This window comes from Lactuca virosa, chromosome 2, assembly GCF_052849685.1.
Source record: "Lactuca virosa cultivar CGN04683 chromosome 2, Lactuca_virosa_CGN04683_v6, whole genome shotgun sequence".
In the NCBI taxonomy this organism is placed as follows: Eukaryota; Viridiplantae; Streptophyta; class Magnoliopsida; order Asterales; family Asteraceae; genus Lactuca; species Lactuca virosa.
Genome location: NC_136427.1, coordinates 96201430 through 96219632, shown reverse-complemented (window position 1 = coordinate 96219632; position 18203 = coordinate 96201430). Strand labels below are relative to the sequence as shown.

Genomic DNA, 18203 nt, shown 5'->3' with positions numbered 1-18203 from the left:
AATTATACAATTTTCGGGCTACGGTGAAACTCATGTTTCCCAAAACAACAAAAAGCGACTAGTATTGTCGAAGTTTATGCTAAACATTAATAACGTTCGGTTGTTCACCGACACTAAGCTCTTGGTCTATGGCCATAGTTTTTAGAGAAAATAGGAAAAAAGAACGAATGTGGAGAGAAGATTGACAATTTCTTACATTTTCTAAAATTTTCTATTTTACAATTATGTTAATAAAAGACATTGTAGCCTACTGGGATAAGTCATTGTTCATTTTTTGATAATTTTTCAACTCAACTTAGAAACGAATAATAAGAACTGGATCATTTAATTTTGTTTTAAAATGAAAGTCTTTTCGAATCGTTATGAAATGAAATTATTAAATTATTCCTCTTTTTATCATTTCTTTTTTTATTGTATCGAATAAATTTTATATTTTAGAGCGAACAATAATCTTATAAAACTTTTACTTTGATTTTAACTAATTAGATTTCATAATAGGTTCACTTATATAATATCTTGAATGAATGAGAACAGAAAGTTATCACATGATCACTCGAAAAAAAAATATGTGTTTTGGTTCAACTATATTGCAGTGTTTTAAAAACCGGTTCGAACCGGCCGGTTGAACCGGTCGAACCGGGAACCGGAGGTGAGGACGGTTCGATTTGGACCGGTTTTATAATGATTTTCTGACCAGATTGCACCGGCCGGTTTTGGTAAAAAACCGGTTCAATCGGCTGAATTGAACCGGAATGGACCGGGTTGAACCGGACAGTCTTGAATTTTTGTGTTTGTTTTGGGCTTCTTTGTTTCATTTTGGCTTCTATAATAATTGTTTTTATATGGTACATTCTATTTACGTTTGTAATACGAAAAAGATGACAAGTTTTGTAATCAATGTATGTAGGATAATTAAAAACATATAAAAATATAGAACTGGTTTGACCATCCGGTTGAACCGGAAAACGTCACCCGACCGGTTCAATTAAAAAACTGGTTTTTAAAACATTGCTCTATTGTAAGATTAGTCATTTATATTCTATTTTGCTTTAGAAGTTCTATTGTGTATCTTTACATAAGTCTGGAGACCGGAGGTGGAGGGTTCGATCCTTTATCTTTCATTTTTTATGCTCTTTTCGGATATGCGGCCTTCCCCTTCAAACTCATGTTTTATGCAACTTTTACCTAGATTTCAATTGTTTTTATAAATTTTTATATAAAACATTTAGGACAAATTGCAATAAATTCACTAAGTTAATCAAAAAATTTGATTTTGACACCGTATTTGTTTCTCTCAATTAAGTCACTATATTTAAAATTTTGTTGCATTATCAACCAAATGACCGGATTCTCCATGTTCTCCCGGTAACCACTTTTCCAAAATTGCAATAAAATCACCAAGTTTACCAAATTTCGATTTTGACACCGTGTTTTGTTTTTCTCAATTATGTCATTACATTTACAATTTTGTTGCAATGTCAAAAAAATTAACCAGTTACCATCGATTTAGTAGGTTACCAAATAAATGACATGACAATATTTTGATACGGAAGTCACATCGGATCTTATGTGGTAGAATTAAGTTTAAAATATAGGGTTTGCATTGAACCCAATATCACATATATTCTTCTCTACTTCTCATCTTCTCGTCAGAGTATTTCTTCACAAATGACGTTTGAAATTTGATCTAGTGAACTGACTTAAAAATCAACGAAAAGGACGTACTCACCCTTTACAAGTAATTTTTTGTTTGACATTTTCGTTTTAACTGTGGCTATTTAAACATTTTTCTGTTTTTACAAAGTAACACGCCACTTTTCCCATTTATTATCACATAGGAAAAAAGTTAAAAATTCCACCGCAACTCGTCGGATTACCGGTAAATGAAGACAATCAATCAATTCAACTAATCACTAATCTTATACATTCTTAGGTGGCCATTTCAATCTATATAAATCATATATCCATCATTCCCATCAACTTCTATCTTTTACTTTCTTAGATTTCCAATTAATTAAACAAACTAACATATTTCAATATCACATATCAACCATCTAAACATATATCCCACATCCTATTGTGTCAATACCATGCTTAGTCACTTTCATTTATGCATGTTTTGGCTTTATAAAAGGAAATATAGTTTTAAAGAGCAAAAGTTTTTTTTTTTCATTTCATTTATAGAGAAAGAGGTAATCGAAAAGCCAAAACTAAATTGGCCGATTTATGACAACAACAACAACAATCTACGAATTTCTATGCTACAAACTTTGTAATGATCATGAGGTAGTGAAAGGTGATGGAATTGGAGCACGTGTGGATGGTGTCCATGCATAAATCAACATGCCCATCACAAGGACAACTGCACCTCCTATAAACCCCGGTGGGAGGGAAGACGCCACCCCCAAATATGGTAATGGCAACGTGAACAAAAACACAGATATTGGAACTGCAATCAACATTTCAAAGACGTGTTAAGGTGTCCTAATAAGTAATATAAAAAGAAAAAAGGTTGAAAATACAATGTTGTAACATACCCGAAACTGTTGAGGCAAGAGAAGATACAACTGCAGATGAGATTTTTATTAGATGCAACAATGATATGTTGTACCCCATATTCACTATACAAAACAGCAATGGTAGTAGTGGAGCTCCCTCACATCCTGTTACCAGTCAATTTCCAATCATTTCAGTAATCTACTTTTCTTTTTACTCATAATAGCAACATACTTGTAAATTTTTTACCTATTATAGCAATATATAAACTAAAGCTTGTAAAATTCTCATAAGTTTTTATGTTTTTATTGTAAAGAGATGTAATTAGTTTCTTTCATCTCAATTCTCAAAAGTTGAAAAGAGAAAGAAACTAATTTTTCTTACCACTTGATACTGTGCCAATGTTTAGAAAACAAGCTGCTCCATCTGAAAGATAGTTTGGGAGTTGATGAAAAGGAATACCCCATAACCTTGACAACAATGGTAGGAGAAGGCAAATAAAAAGCGCCTGAAAAAAAGAAACACAAGCCCTTTCATTAATCTAAGGGTAAATTACATTTTTCGTCCCTATGGTTTGTTGATTTTTACGGATATGGTCTGATAGTTTCGTTTTTATCATCTTGATCAATTGATTTTGTTAACAAAAAGAGATTTTGGGGAAATTTTCAAAATGTCAATGAGGAAAAAAAAAAAAAACTATATCTTTTAGGCCCAGTTTTTCCCCATGATAAATTTGTTTAAATATATTTATGGTAAAATGGTGACACACATGGAGAAATGGAAAGAAGAAATAAAGGGTTAAGTGCCAAAAAGTAGCAAAACATAGTTCCATTAATCTGTTTATTATAAAAATTCAACTTTTAATCTTTTATTTCTTCCTATTACAGCATTGTACTTTGAAATATCTACCCAGTCATTGCGATGTCATTCAAATACAAAGCAATTTTCAATGGGTAGATGCTTCAAAGTATAACATCTTAATAAGAAAAAAAAAAAAAAAAAAGAGTAAATTATACGAATGGTCCCTATGGTTTGGGGTAATTTGCACGTTTGGTTCCTAACTTATTTTTTTAACTTGGAAAGTCCCTACAGTTTGTTTTTGTTGCACGCCTAGTCTCTGTCTTACCTAAAAAGACTATTTTGCTCTTGATTTTTTAACTTATTTAAATAAGGTGGGGTAGGTAAGGTAAGGTAAGGTGAGGTGGAAGTGGGGTTGGGGGTGTGGGTGTGCTTATTTAAATAAATTAAAAAATCAAGGGCGAAATAGTCTTTTTAGGTAAGACAGGACCAAGCACACAACAAAAACAAACAGTAGGGACCTTCCGAGTTAAAAAAATAGGTTAGGGACCAAACGTGCAAATTACCCCAAACCATAGGGACCATTCGTGTAATTTACTCAAAAAAAAACCTGAAAGTACAATGCTATAACTGGATAGATTTTCTAAAGTGTTAATAAAATAAAAATGAAAATACAACATCGCAATAGAAAAGTTGGACATAATGGGGAAAGCCTAATTAACATGACTTTCTCTGTTAATTTGTTCTTTCTGAATTAAGTAAAAAAGAAACATCCATATATAGCTAACATGATTAAGTTGTGTCCCATTAAGTCTATTTAGTCAAATAGAATTAAACTTTTAAAAATAGACATAACATACCTGGAATGCAGATCCATATGAATTTAAAACAAATAGATCCACAGAGCCTCCCTATTGATCAATTTGTAAAACATAACCATGTTATCATCAGAAGCTAAGTTTATATGAGAAAAATTCTAGATGTTTATACTTTATACTTTATAGTTATACACACCTTTAACTTTTTAGTCGCATCCAAGAAAATGACTTCCTACAATAAGGGAACACATGAAGATGATTACATTAAATTTAAAAAATTAGAAGAAATAAATTTCATAAAAGAAATTACGGACCTTTAGAATGGTGTCACCAGCTTGAAATAAAAAGGAAACAATCATTAAAAGACTCCAAAATATACCAGCTTCCATTAATGAACCAGCACTAGATCCACTGTAAAATTCCAGTAGTAGAGGAAAATTACAAAAACACCCTTCGAAATATATTATTCATCTATGGTGTTGATATTATTGATGGAAAAATACCTGGCAACTGTAATAACGACACCAAGGGCAACAAGAAAGCATCCAAATAACTGATTGAATTTATATCTCCTTTTAAGAAAAATACATGACAAGATGATTTGCCAAACGAGAAAGCTCTGAAAATATTAAGCATCTAATCCAGTCAACAATATTTACAATTTCATGACAAGAAAAAAAATAAAAATTACAGTAAAAAGTTACGCCCAAGTTACCTGTGACAAAATTGGAATCGCTGCTCCTGAAAGAACGGCTGTTGAAATAAAGATGAATATGTTAAAAAAAACATCTTTATTTCAATATTTTAATTGTAAAAATAGAAAATTGAAGTACAAAAGTCTAAATAATGAACATGGTAGAACGTTATTAGTAAACTAAGAGCATGAATTTATAGGCTATGTTTGACAAACTAGTTGAAAAGCTAGTTGCTAATTAAGAAGCTAGTTGCTAATTGAAAAGCTAGCAGATAGAAAATGACGTTTGGTAAAACTAGCTGATAAGCTAGCTGAAATATATAAAATGACATAAAAGAGCATGTAGACGGTTGAATTTTTATAATTAATAAATGAAATATTTGGGAGAATTTAAAAAGAAAAAAACCTAATAAGCTCATTGAACACTAGTCTAAGGTTATGTTTGGCGTACTAACTGAAAAGCTAACTGTTAGTTGATAGCTAAAAAGCTAGCTGTTAAATAAAAAGCTAGCTGATAAAAAAACGTTTGGTAAAACTAGCTAAAAAGCTAGCTTAAAGATATAAAATGACATAAAAGAATGTGTTTCTATAATTAATTAAGGGGTATATTTGGAAAATTTTAAAAAAGCTCATAAAAAGCCAAGGCTGCGTTTGGCGCACCACAGCTAGCTTATTTTTCGAGCTTTTTTATGTTGTCGTGTTTGGTAAGCCAAAAAGTAGCTTATAAGCTAGTTTTTTGAAAAGCTACTTAGACTAGCTTTTTAGGAGCTTTTTAAAAAAATTTCAAATACACCCCTTAATTAATTATAGAAACACATACTATTACATATCCTTTTATGTAATTTTATATATTTCAGCTAGCTTTTTAGCTAGTTTTACCAAACGTTATTTTTTATCAGCTAACTTTTCCGTTATCAGCTAGCTTTTTATTTAACAGCTAGCTTTTCAGCAAACAGCTAGTACACCAAACATAGCCTAAGTCTAAGTAGCTTTTTAAAAAGCTAGCTTATAAGCTACTTTTTGGTTTGCCAAACATGACAACCTAAAAAAACTCGAAAATAAAGCTAGTTGAGGCGTGCCAAACAAAGCCATAGACTAATTTCTAGGGCTATTTTGATAACAAGGATAAAAAGGGCATTTACGTCTTTTGCACATAAAGATGAATGAATTGGATTATTACCTCCGGCTGCCATTCCACAAACAGCACCAAGAGCTTCTAAGAGACCAACAACAAGAAGTGGAGCTTTTGGCATGGAAAGCATTTCATCTGTAACAATGCCAGCTCGGTATCGGAAATGTAAGATGGAGAAGTACACTGCCACATATCTGAAAAATCTCCATTCAAATGTTATATTAGCAGGATGAGAAGGGCATTTATGTCTTTTTCACAAAAGTAAGTATCAGTCCACCTTTTTTGAAAACCGTGAAATTCTAATCTTTTGTCACACAAAAGTAAGTACCAATTTGGATCCAAAAAATTCTTTTATTTTATTATTTCCATTTCGACAAATAAATCATGGGTGTTTCAAATATTACAATTTTCATGAAAATGAACCAGAAAAGCATAACTGGCATCTTTAAAGAGTGAAGTACATGGAATGATGCAAAAAAAATGTATTAACCAATCAAACATTAAATGAGAATAAATATTTGAAAAAGGGCAATATAGATTCCACTAGAAGTTCTAAAAAGTTACCAAACAAAACACAAAAAGCAAAAAGGATTGATACATATTAACTCAATCTTTCATCACGTCTATCCCTTCCATCTTTTTTAAAAAAATATCATTATAGGTTGTACTCAATCGATCGAGGACCATTATAATTTTATTAAGTGACATTCTCACTTTATATATATATATTAATTATTAAAGATCTTGATTTCGAACTTCATATTGCATTTTTTTAATATGACAATATGCAACAAAAGTTTAACCCTAGTGTGGTTTTCCATGTCTTTTGTGATACCATTAGTACTAAATACTAAAAACAAATTTTAGCAAACTGCAAGTTGTTAAAAGAATAATAAAAGTTGTTAAAAAAATAGCAAAATATACACCCACCCTTGAAAAACTTTTTTAATTGGACAGATTAAAGGTAAGTCCTTTAGAATCTAAAACACAAAGGATTACAAGTATGTTAAGTTTTTTATTTTTTATTTTCAATTTGCTGATACCAATTGTGCAATTATGCAATGACGTTTTGATTAGTTAAAAAGGTTATAGGTAAAATGTGATTATTTTTAATTTGGATATTTCATCTAATAAAAAATTTGTTGTATAAACCAGAAAAAAAAATGTATATTAGGGAAATTGAGTAATCTAACCACAATTTAATTTTTTTTTCTCAATTTGCAGATAGGTTTTTACTTTTTATAAGAAACATGCTATCATTTTTTATTTAAATCTAACATCTAACAACAAGTTAATTAAAGATAGTAGATGTTTTATTGAAAAACAGTGACATTAAACACTTGGAAATAGAAATTTCGGACATAAGTGGGGATATTTTTTTTAACAAAATGGAAAAAAAAAAAAACCAAAAAACAACTCCGGAATTTGAAGATCAAACCGAGAATAAAGCATTCTTTGAAGAAAAAAAAAATAAGAACTCAGGAATATAAACAATAGTCCGATACAGGCATTCAGAAAAAAGTGATTACTTTAAATAAACTAAAAAAATATGGTTATTTTATTTAAAAAACTCATTTATTATATAGGTTAGATTACTTAATTTCCCTATATATTACAAGTTGGAACATCATTAGTTCATTACAAAAATAACAATTAATCCATACATAAAATAACTTTTATCATATATATATATATATATATATATATATATATATATATATATATATATATATATATATATATATATAGTAGTCCTCAATGAAGAATTAAAGAGGTCAAACAAACTTTTTTGTATTGCTTTAGGTAAGAGTGACACGTTAATAGACGTGCAGAATTTTGGGTTTACCGAGATGGTCCTTTCTGCTTTAAGCAATGAGCAATGAATGAATGAAGGGTAATTGCGGAATGATTCGAACGTCTCTTTCTTTGTAAAACAAATGGATTATATAAAATTTTATTAAAATATTAAACAAAACAAACGATGGTAAATAGAACTCGGAATGTTCACCATCTTTGTGATTAACCCAAATAAAATTATACCTTTACTAATATAAATATAAATAAGTCATACTATATTTTTTAGTCCATTCCATGATTAACAAAAGAGATCTAATAAAAGATAACAATATATGAAGAAACGTATTTTCTTAAAGACTGATATTTCTTCCCAACAAACAATTCATTTTGGTTCCCATAAAATAAACCACTCCGATTTATCTTTTTGGTTCCCGAACAACTCGCTATTTAATATTTATTGCACATTCCATCTAACCAGATAGATATTTTCATATGGACCTACTAATTAAAACATCATTTCATTTTACACCCTTTACTTTTATTTAATAGACATCTATTCACCTCCACTATTTCATCTCTCTCCACTCAAATCTGCAAATAATGCGTTCATGTGTGTGGTGGTAGTGAAGGTCACTTATGGTGGTGGAAGGGGATTAGGGGAATAGTGCAGTGGATCCTAGCATTCTAAATCTAATAATAGGTCAAAAATCAAATATCCAACACAATCAAAACAATACTAATTTAAAAATATTAAAAAAATTAGAAAATCACAGTGACGCGAAGCCATGTTCAAAGATACCGTTTTCAATTTTTTATTGTGTGTGTGTGTGAGAGAGAGAGAAAGAGGAATTGGTTTATGGTACCCGAAAGTGGCGAGCTGAGCTAAGAAGAACGGGTACTTCTTCAATGGAACCAAAGCGAGCTTATACAGGACTCGATTCCCTACTCCTAGCGCCATTGTAACAACCGCCGCCACAGCAACCTCCGTCCTCCTCCGCCTCCAATCTCGATCTACGTTTTCGACAGCCTCCGCATCCTCATCTCCGACAACGTCCTGTTTGTCCTGTAAAGCGTACGAGCAAACAGTACTTGTTAATTTCCTCTTCTCCTCTCCTCCGTCGTCTTCCAATCGTTCCACCGGCAGAACCGCTTCAATCACCCACCGTCGCCTACTCGTTGTCAGAACGATACCGCCTCTTTGCCATTGATTTGGAGTAGAGAGGAATTGTGATTCAGAGGATAGTCGTCGGTTCCGCTTCATTTGTATATGCAAATTTGCATCAGCTGATAAGGCGTTGCCGGTGGAGATTCGGTGGCAGGATGCCGCCATGTCGACGAATTGTGAAAAAAAAGAAAACAAATGGAAGGAACAGAGATCGGAAGCGGCCGAGGGTAATGTATATGGCAAATGAGTATCTGACGTGGGTCAAGGAAGAGCGTCGCCGTCTCTCAACTTTTTTCCTTTTCTTTGAGATAAATAATAAAAACAATAATGTACTTTTTATTAATTTATTGATTGAATCTCTTAATTTTATTGGTGATTAATTTTTGGGATATTGATTAAATAAAGGTTATAACTTGATGTAAATTTAAATTTACAAAATTGCAAAATTGGTTCATGTGGTTGACAAAAAAAAAATGTGGTTTTGGTTCAAAATTTTTTGGTGGTGAACCAATGGTCCAAAACTGAATCTTTTTATTGGTTTTGGTTCCTATCTACTTAAAAACTAATATATTTTTTATATTTGTATTTTTAATTTTTTTAATATTTGTTAATGCTTTTACTGAATTAAAAATAAAAAAGGGCCCACCCCTCTTTTTCTCTCTCTCTCTCACATCTGGAAACTCGAGATACACAATCAAGCACTTATATACACACAATCAAGAACATAAACTCCCGTTCTTTGTTCTTCCTTCCTGCAACCCAATCCCACCACCCCACAATTTCAGTTTCCCTTCTCCCTTTTTTGAATCCATAGAAGAAAGAGCAATGGAAAAAGATGAAGCTGGTGGGGAACAACATCATTCTTTGTTGGTGTTCTGATGAACTTTCACCTTCCCCTCCAAATCCAAAAAATTGGAAATCAATATCGAGCAGCAGATATAAGCAAACATGATTGGGGCGAGTATTGTTCATCATCGATCAAAAGGTTCAGAGATTAATCCTTCGCCTCTATCTAGCTCTGATACCTCTTACCGGTCCTAACCTCCCTCCTACCTCCAGTGTTAGTTAGAGTCATGGAAACGAAGAAATTGTAAGTCGATGCCATCTCACACAAACTACCACCATACACTACCTTTCAGCCACCATACACTAGATTTTTGTGTATGTGTTTTCATCCCTGTACACATAGTGGCAGTGGAGTCTTTTTCAGATTCATCCCTGTAAACATAGTGGCGAAATCCTAATTGAAGATGGTTGAGGGTGACGATCCTTCTTCTCCGGCGTCGATGTATGATTTGAGAAAACAGGGTTGGCGACATAGATCTGAGAAATGGCGACGGCATATGAGAGAGGGCCGGAGATAGCCATAACACAAACCCTAAATCGTAGGTAGACCTGTCAATGGGGCGGGTTTTGACCCTGATTCGCTCCAAACCCGTAAGAATTTAACGGATTTGGATTTTAATTTTTGATTCGTTTACCCGTTTACAATCCATACTCGTTTACCCTTTTACTAAATGGGTCGGGTATGGATCATTGTTGGTCCGCTCCACTTATGACCCGCCCCACTTATATATATATATATATATATATATATATATATATATATATATATATATATATAACTCGATGTCTAAGTAAAATGTGATTTTTATTGTATTGGGCTTTGAGTATAAATTAATGTACATCTTGTTTAAGTAGACATTTTATCTTTTTGAGAAATATTACTTTGTGGAACACATAAAAATTATGAAAATTTAATATTATAAAAGGGTCGGGTTAATGGGTCGGGTATTCGTTGATTCGGTGGATACGGGTATGCATTCGACTAATCAAGACCCTGAGGGTTATTGCAGCGGGGCGGGTCATGTTTTTATTTTTTAAATGGGTTTGGATCAAGGGTGATTCGCTCTAAACCCGCCCCATTGACAGGTCTAATCGTAGGTAAGGAAGCAGTGAGGTATAGAGATTTGGATATTGGCGATTGGGGTTTTATAGGTGCAAAAGAAGGCGAATCTTCGGTTGAGGATTTGTTTGTCTTCGACGGAAACGAAAATATGGTGTTACGATGACGCTACCGGAGAAGACGAATGAGCAGTGGGAGGTGGGTCACATCGTTGGAGTTTGCGTCTGGGTCGCAAGCCATCATCACCGGAGTTTGCTAGGGGGAGGTGTTACACAAGCAGGGGCGGCAGCGGTGGTGTAGGTGGTGGTTTCCGAGCACCGGTAGAAGAAAAGGAGAGGATAGACCGATTATGTTGAGAGAGAGAGAGAGAGAGAGAGAGAAAGAGCGTAGGGCGTGGTGTAGGGGGTGGGGGTGGGGTGGTGATTTCCTTTTCTTTTTCTTTTTTTTAATTGAAATAATAATAAATAAAATAAAAGAAATTAAAAAAGAAATATGTAAAGGTATATTGGTCATTTTAGGTGAGGTATGGACCAAAACTATACAAAAATGTTAACCATAGGGACCAAAACCACACAAAGTATCCCCATTGATGCACCACCAAACTTTTTTGGACTAAAACTACATAATTTTGTCAACCACAGGGACCATTTTTGCAATTTTGTCTTTAAAGAAAATAATTTGTTTATTTAAAAAAATAATAATAACTAATAGGTGTGGAATCGAGCATTTTGAACCGACAAAAAGTATTTTCTGATAAAAATATACATTTCCTACAATTTCATATTCCAGACCAAAATTCGAAGTCCTGAAAAAGAAATTGGGAAATTCAAAAACAAGTTTGAAATCCGATAAATGATTCTAAAATTTTCAAAAATAATATTTTATTTTATTAAAATCTAACAAAAGGTTACACTAACATAGTAAATGAAAATTATATACGATAGATATTTGGTTGAAACCGATCATATTAGACACTTCGAAAACATTTTGGACATAAAAGAGAGATTTCTTTAGGAAAAAATGTATAAATAATAATAACTTTGAAATTTTAAGAACAAATATGTGGTTTCGGGAAAACATGGTTGTTTTCAATAATAGAAAAAAGAACATTTTTATTATTTATCATAAATAAGTAAATAACTACCAAACAATGTCAAAGTGTATATCTTTGATCTTAATCAAAACTTTTTTTTAAAAAACATGATTTTATGAAGCAACATGCTACAAATTGTCGTTTTTAACGGAGTTTAGTATTACGTTAAAATAGTGTTGATGGGTTTTTGGTTAAATCTATCGCTAAAACTGCTGAATATTTATTTTAGTTCATATTGTTGTTGGTCAGATTCTTTTGACACTTTGTTGTTGTAATGAAAATGCTAAATACACTTATATATATATATATATATATATATATATATATATATATATATATATATATATATATAATTTTTGCAGGTTTTCAGGACTTTTTCGTTCAAAAAAAAAATCTTGGGACTAAAATGTAACTTTTCCGAAAATATTGGGACTTTTCTGAAGATTTCCATATATATATATATATATATATATAGGGAAATCTTTAGAAAAGTCTCAATATTTTCGGAAAAGTTACACTTTAGTCCCAAGATTTTTTTTTTGAACGAAAAAGTCCTGAAAACCGGCAAAAATTTGCAGTTTGACCCTTTTTGACCGGTTGAAACCGGTACCAAATTAATTTGGGACTATTTCGTAAACTAACCTAAAATATTTGGACTTTTTTGTAAACAAAAAATATTATGATTTTTCTGTAAACAAAAATATTTTGACTTTTCTACAAACAAAACCCTTATTATTATTATTATTATTATTATTATTATTATTATTAAAAATATAAATAAGAATACTATTTTGTGAACTTGTTATTATTAATATTGTTACTAATACACATAAATGCATTTAAATAAAAAAATAATATTAATGTTATTGTTTAAGTGTGGAGGTGGAGGAGATGATGATTCTTTTAGCATTGAAATCGTGAATGTCTTGTATATTTTTACTTGGATATGGTCATTTCACATTTGTTATTATTGTTTTCAATTCAGAATATTAATACTTAACAATTTAAAAGATGTTGCATATTTGTAAAATTGTTTATAAATAGTTTAAGGTAGAAGGGTTTCTCACTTTGTATATAAAATTGTTTAAGGTAGAAGAATTACTTTCTAAATCCAACAAATCCACTACAAACATCTACATAGGTAACTCATATCAAAATTCAAAAGTATTAATTACAATATCTTGTTTAATAAAAAGTAATAGGAATAATTCAAAAGTATTAATCAAAATTCAAAAGTATTAATCCAAAAAACATATCATATTAATTTTTATCAAGCAAGATATTGTAATTAATATTTTTGAATTTTGATATGGGCAACCTATGTAGATGTTTGTAGTGGATCTGTTGGATTTGGAAAGTAATCCTTCTACCTTAAACATTTTTATATACAAAGTGAGAAATCATTCTACCTTAAACTATTTATAAACAATTTTACAAATATGCAACTTCTTTTAAATTGTTAAGTATTATTATTCTGAATTGAAAACAATAATAACAAAAGTGAAATGATCATATACAAAGTAAAAATATACAAGTAAACATTCATTATTTCAATGCTAAAAGCATCACCATCTCCTCCACCTCCACCCTTAAATAATGTCATTAATATTTTTTTTTCATTTAAATGCATTTATATGTATTAGTAACAATATTAATAATAATAAGTTCAAAAAATAGAATTCTTATTTATATTTATAATAATAATAATAATAATAATAGTAATAATAATAATAAGAGTTTTGTTTGTAGAAAAGTCCTAATATTTTTGTTTACAGAAAAATCATAATATTTTTTGTTTACAGAAAAGTCCTAATATTTTGGGTTAGTTTACGAAATAGTCCCAGATTTATATGGTACCGGTTTCAACCGGTCAAAAATGGTCAAACTGCAAATTTTTGCCGGTTTTCAGGACTTTTTCGTTCAAAAAAAAATCTTGAGACTAACGTGTAACTTTTCCAAAAATATTGGGACTTTTCTGAAGATTTCCCTATTTTATATATATATATATATATATATATATATATATATATATATATATATATATATATATATATATTGTTTTAAATTGTATGGATCATGTAACACTTGTCTCAACTAGACCCGTGTTTATAATGTTTATTTGGTGGATTTCGGGTATTTTAAAATTGTAATATTGCGACCTATGTGTCGTTTTAATTATTTATTTTGTAATGTAAAATTTCCTGTTAATTGTATTGTAATAGATTAGTTAGGATATTTGTACTAGATTAGAAAATATAGTAAAAAAAAAAAAAAGATTAAAGATCACCAAACGAAATCATAGAGATTGGAGTCTCAAGTAGGGGTGCAAACGAGCCGAGCAGAGCCCGAGCCTGGCCAAGCTCGGCTCGGGCTCGTTTAAGTTATATGAGGCTCGAGCTCGAGCTCGGCTCGATTCAAGCTTTCTTTTACTGAGCTCGGCTCGAGCTCGTAAAGAGTTATACAAGCTCAGCTCGGGCTCGGGCTCGACTCGTTTTTATCAGGCGTGCCTAAATAAGCTTAAGCTCGGCTCGAGCTCGTTAAAAAGCTCGTTTACTAATACCCGAAATTCATAATTCCCCTAATATGTTTTTATTTTAATATATATAAATAATAATAAATAATATTATATAAAGGCTCGTTTAGGCTCGTGAGCCTAATCGAGCTTTGTGACATAGGCTTGAGCTCGAGCTCGTTTAATAAACAAGCTTAATATTAAGCTCGAGCTCGGCTCGGGCTCGTTTAAAATCGGTTTCGAGTCGAGCTTTTAACGATCCGATCTCGAGTAGCTCGCAAGTAGCTTGGCTCGTTTGCACCCCTAGTCTCAAGGAGTTTATCTAAACATGAAAACTTGATGATGAAGCAAGTAGGAGTCAGCGTTCATGTGGTTGTTTTGGACTTAGAAATGACCATGTTTTCATGCGTATTGTCTCACGGGAAAATGCATAGGAATGAGATAAATGTCGCATTTAATTGTTTGCATGCATGGTGTGTTTGTTTTATGTTTTGCATGGTTATTTAAAAAATAAATTTGAGAAACACAAAAATAATTGATAAAAGTTAACAAAATAATTTGCAAACAATATTGAAAATTGTAAAATTGTAGCACCTGGTTCTTGGTATGTATTTTTATTTAAGTATTTTACATTTTTGGCATTGGACTCGGCGAGTTGAAGGACCGACTCGTCGAGTAGAAGCGGGATGAGGCGCGGGATTTAAGTGATGGACTCGTCGAGTCGGGTCCCGGACTCGACGAGTAGGCTCTGACTGGACAAAACCCTAATATGAGGGTTTGTACCCTATTTAAACAACCTTATGCAGCCTCCATCGTCCCTTTATGCTCCCAGAAACCCTCCATAGCAAACCCTAAGTGTTTTGGTGCAAGATCTAAGGCTTTTGAGTGATTTTTTGTGGGTTTTGACCTCAAGGAAGAAGGAAGAGCATAGAATGATCAAGAGGAGACTGAAGGATTCGAGTTTGGTTCATCATTTGCAGTCTTTGAGAGGTATAAAGTCTGTACCTTGCTCTTTCATTTGATAGATCCCTTTTTGGGGAGATTTAGGGCTTTTATAAGCCATTTTTGGTAACCAACCATGATTGCAAACATGGTTGGGGGTTGAGGCTTTGGAATCAGGTCTTTATAGGGGTCACAAGGCAGATTTGGGTTGCTTTTGCACCCAAGGAAGGCCCCATGCAACACTAGAGCTTATTTTATGTCCTTTTGAGCTCAAAGTCCCATGCATGCACGTAAAGTTTGTAACTTTACGTGCTAGAACGATTGAAGGAGCTTAGATCTATCTTTTGGTCAAGTGTTGTACATCAGAAATCGAGGATTTAGGGTGTAGATATTATCAACTCGGCGAGTCCGTTCTTGGGACTCGATGAGTCCAAGGCTTTGAGTCCCATATCTGTTGAGGGTCAGAAGGACTCAGTTGGGTGTTAGAAGGGTTGTAGCAGGACAGAAAGAGTAACCCAACGCATTGGACTTAATTTTAGACTTGGAGTTCATGGGACTCGACGAGTGCTAGAACAGACTCGGCGAGTCCAAGGCAATCTCCTTATGTTTGGAGATGAACTCGACGAGTTGTTCATACAACTCGGCGAGTCAAGGTCAGGACTTGTTCATCAGTTGAAGGTGAACTCGGCGAGTGTTCATCCGACTCGGCGAGTCGGATGAAGGTTCATTGATTTTCGTAAGGAAGGGGAACTCGTCGAGTCGTTGCCAAACTCGACGAGTCGAGTCGTGGATAAGGACGAGTAAAGGGAAGGGACTCGACGAGTTGACGGCCCAACTCGGCGAGTCGGGTCAACTGGAAGTTGACTTTGGCTTGGACTTGGTTAGGGGTAAAATGGTCATTTTACCCTAAGAGTAGATATCAGTTTCTAACTGAGTGTTTTGTGGGGATTGTAGCCGGAGGATTTCCGGAGCAGCAGCGGACGGAAGTTTCCCGCACAGCTTATCAGCAGTTTCTCGTACGAGGTGAGTTACCTTCCAGTAGGGGTGGGTCTAAGGCCACAATGCCGGCCCACCAAAGAGGAGTATTTAGAAGATGGTTGTCTTTGTGATAACTATCTTGGTCTGGTTACATGCTTTGGTCATGAGTTTTATCTGTATGATATGTTACGTGTATGTTAGGGATTGGTTTCCCTGATAGCGGTCCTTTGGACCGAAGGGTGGGTCAGTACCCGGATATGCCTGACTGTATGTTTATATCTTGTTGTTGTATGCTAGTGGTAGGGGGTGGAATAGTTCCCAGTTACCGGTTGAAAGATACCGATGACAGTTACCGGTTGAAAGATACCGACGATGATTACCGGTTGAAAGATACCGAGGATATTGTATGGTATGTGATGATTATCGGTTGAAAGATACCGATGAGGATTACCGGTTGAAAGATACCGACGATGATTATCGGTTGAAAGATACCGAGGATATTGTATGGTATGTGGTATGATGGGGGAACTCACTAAGCTTTGTGCTTACGGTTTCGGTTTTGGTTTCAGGTACCTCTTCGTCTAAGGGAAAGGAGCAGGCGGCGTAGCATCGCATCACACACACACATGATTTCCGCATGGAGTTTTCTGGGATTGTACTCTGATATGTTATTATTTTATGACTTGGGTTTTTAGACATGATACATTGTTTTATGAGATGATGTGTTTTCACAGTATTTTCTTATGAATGTTTTATGAGTCAATTTATTAAAAAGAAATTTTTGGACTTGAAAATTGGGTCGTTACAAAAATGTTTTATAAAACAAATTTTAGAAGGGTTTAAAAATTATCAATTTCCAAAAAGATTAGTTAAAATGTTTTAACTAAACAAAACAAAAGCCCGTTTTATAAAATACAAATGGGATGCTACCCATGAAAAATCACACACATACATAATAGTCTTTTGGTGTGGGAAGTGTTGCGGACAACGCATTGTTTAAGCTTTAGCCAAATTGATGTGATAGTCTCGATAACTCGAGAATATTGGGTAGTGTGTCACATGGCTTTTGCATGGCCAATTTACCATCCAAGATTTTGATCCATGACATACCTAGCATGAGTAAAATTAAACATGTCACTGACTATAAATCATTGAATCATGATAGATTTAAGAGTTTCATAAAGATTGAAATTTACAAACAATATTGCTTACCTAAATAGCTTCTTGGTGTAATTAAGACATTGTAACACCCAAAAATTTTCAACGAATTTAAACTTTTAAAACATTTCAAACCATTAAAAATCATTACAAGTTTGTTTTCAAAATGTATAATATCAGAGTTTTCCCAGAAACATAGACAAAACATGAGGAGCTGTACGATCACGCCTTCGCCTTGCCGCGATCCCCTGATGTACCTGAAACAATAAACTGAAACTGTAAGCCCGAGAGCTTAGTGAGTTCCCCTAAAATACCCATACCTGCAGCAATACACATAGAATCATAACAGCATACTATGGGTCCAATCAACCATCGGGTTGGAATACCCCAGGCCCACAACCAACAGGTTGGATTGCCAACACACTATGGGTCCAATCAACCATCAGGTTGGAATACCCCAGGCCCACAACCAACAGGTTGGAATGCCCACATACTCTGAGTCCAATCATCCTCGGGATGGAATACTCACGGCCCACAACCTACAGGTTGGAATGCCCAGGTCTATTGGCCTTCGCACCAAGCAGATAAGCCTCAACCGCCAAACAAACATGTGCACATATAATAGATAATCACATAACAGTCTATAGACAATACTTGATCTAACGGATCTTACCACATAGCACATAACACCATCCTATCTACCAGGATGCCAAT

At 33.3% G+C, this 18203-nt stretch overlaps 1 protein-coding gene across 1 annotated transcript; it reads right to left on the bottom strand.

The window, feature by feature from the left end:
* Nucleotides 1-2140: 2140 nt before the first annotated feature.
* LOC145159309 (protein CLT1, chloroplastic-like) lies at nt 2141-9178 on the bottom strand. Its single transcript, XM_079078249.1, has 10 exons — nt 8599-9178; nt 5987-6132; nt 4828-4865; nt 4616-4731; nt 4427-4523; nt 4309-4344; nt 4155-4205; nt 2881-3004; nt 2538-2663; nt 2141-2449 (listed from the first exon to the last, which is right to left on the bottom strand). The coding sequence occupies exons 1-10, from the start codon at nt 9063-9065 to the stop codon at nt 2280-2282; spliced, it is 1371 nt and encodes a 456-aa protein (XP_078934375.1). The 5' UTR covers nt 9066-9178; the 3' UTR covers nt 2141-2279.
* Between the last annotated feature and the right edge of the window lie 9025 nt (nt 9179-18203).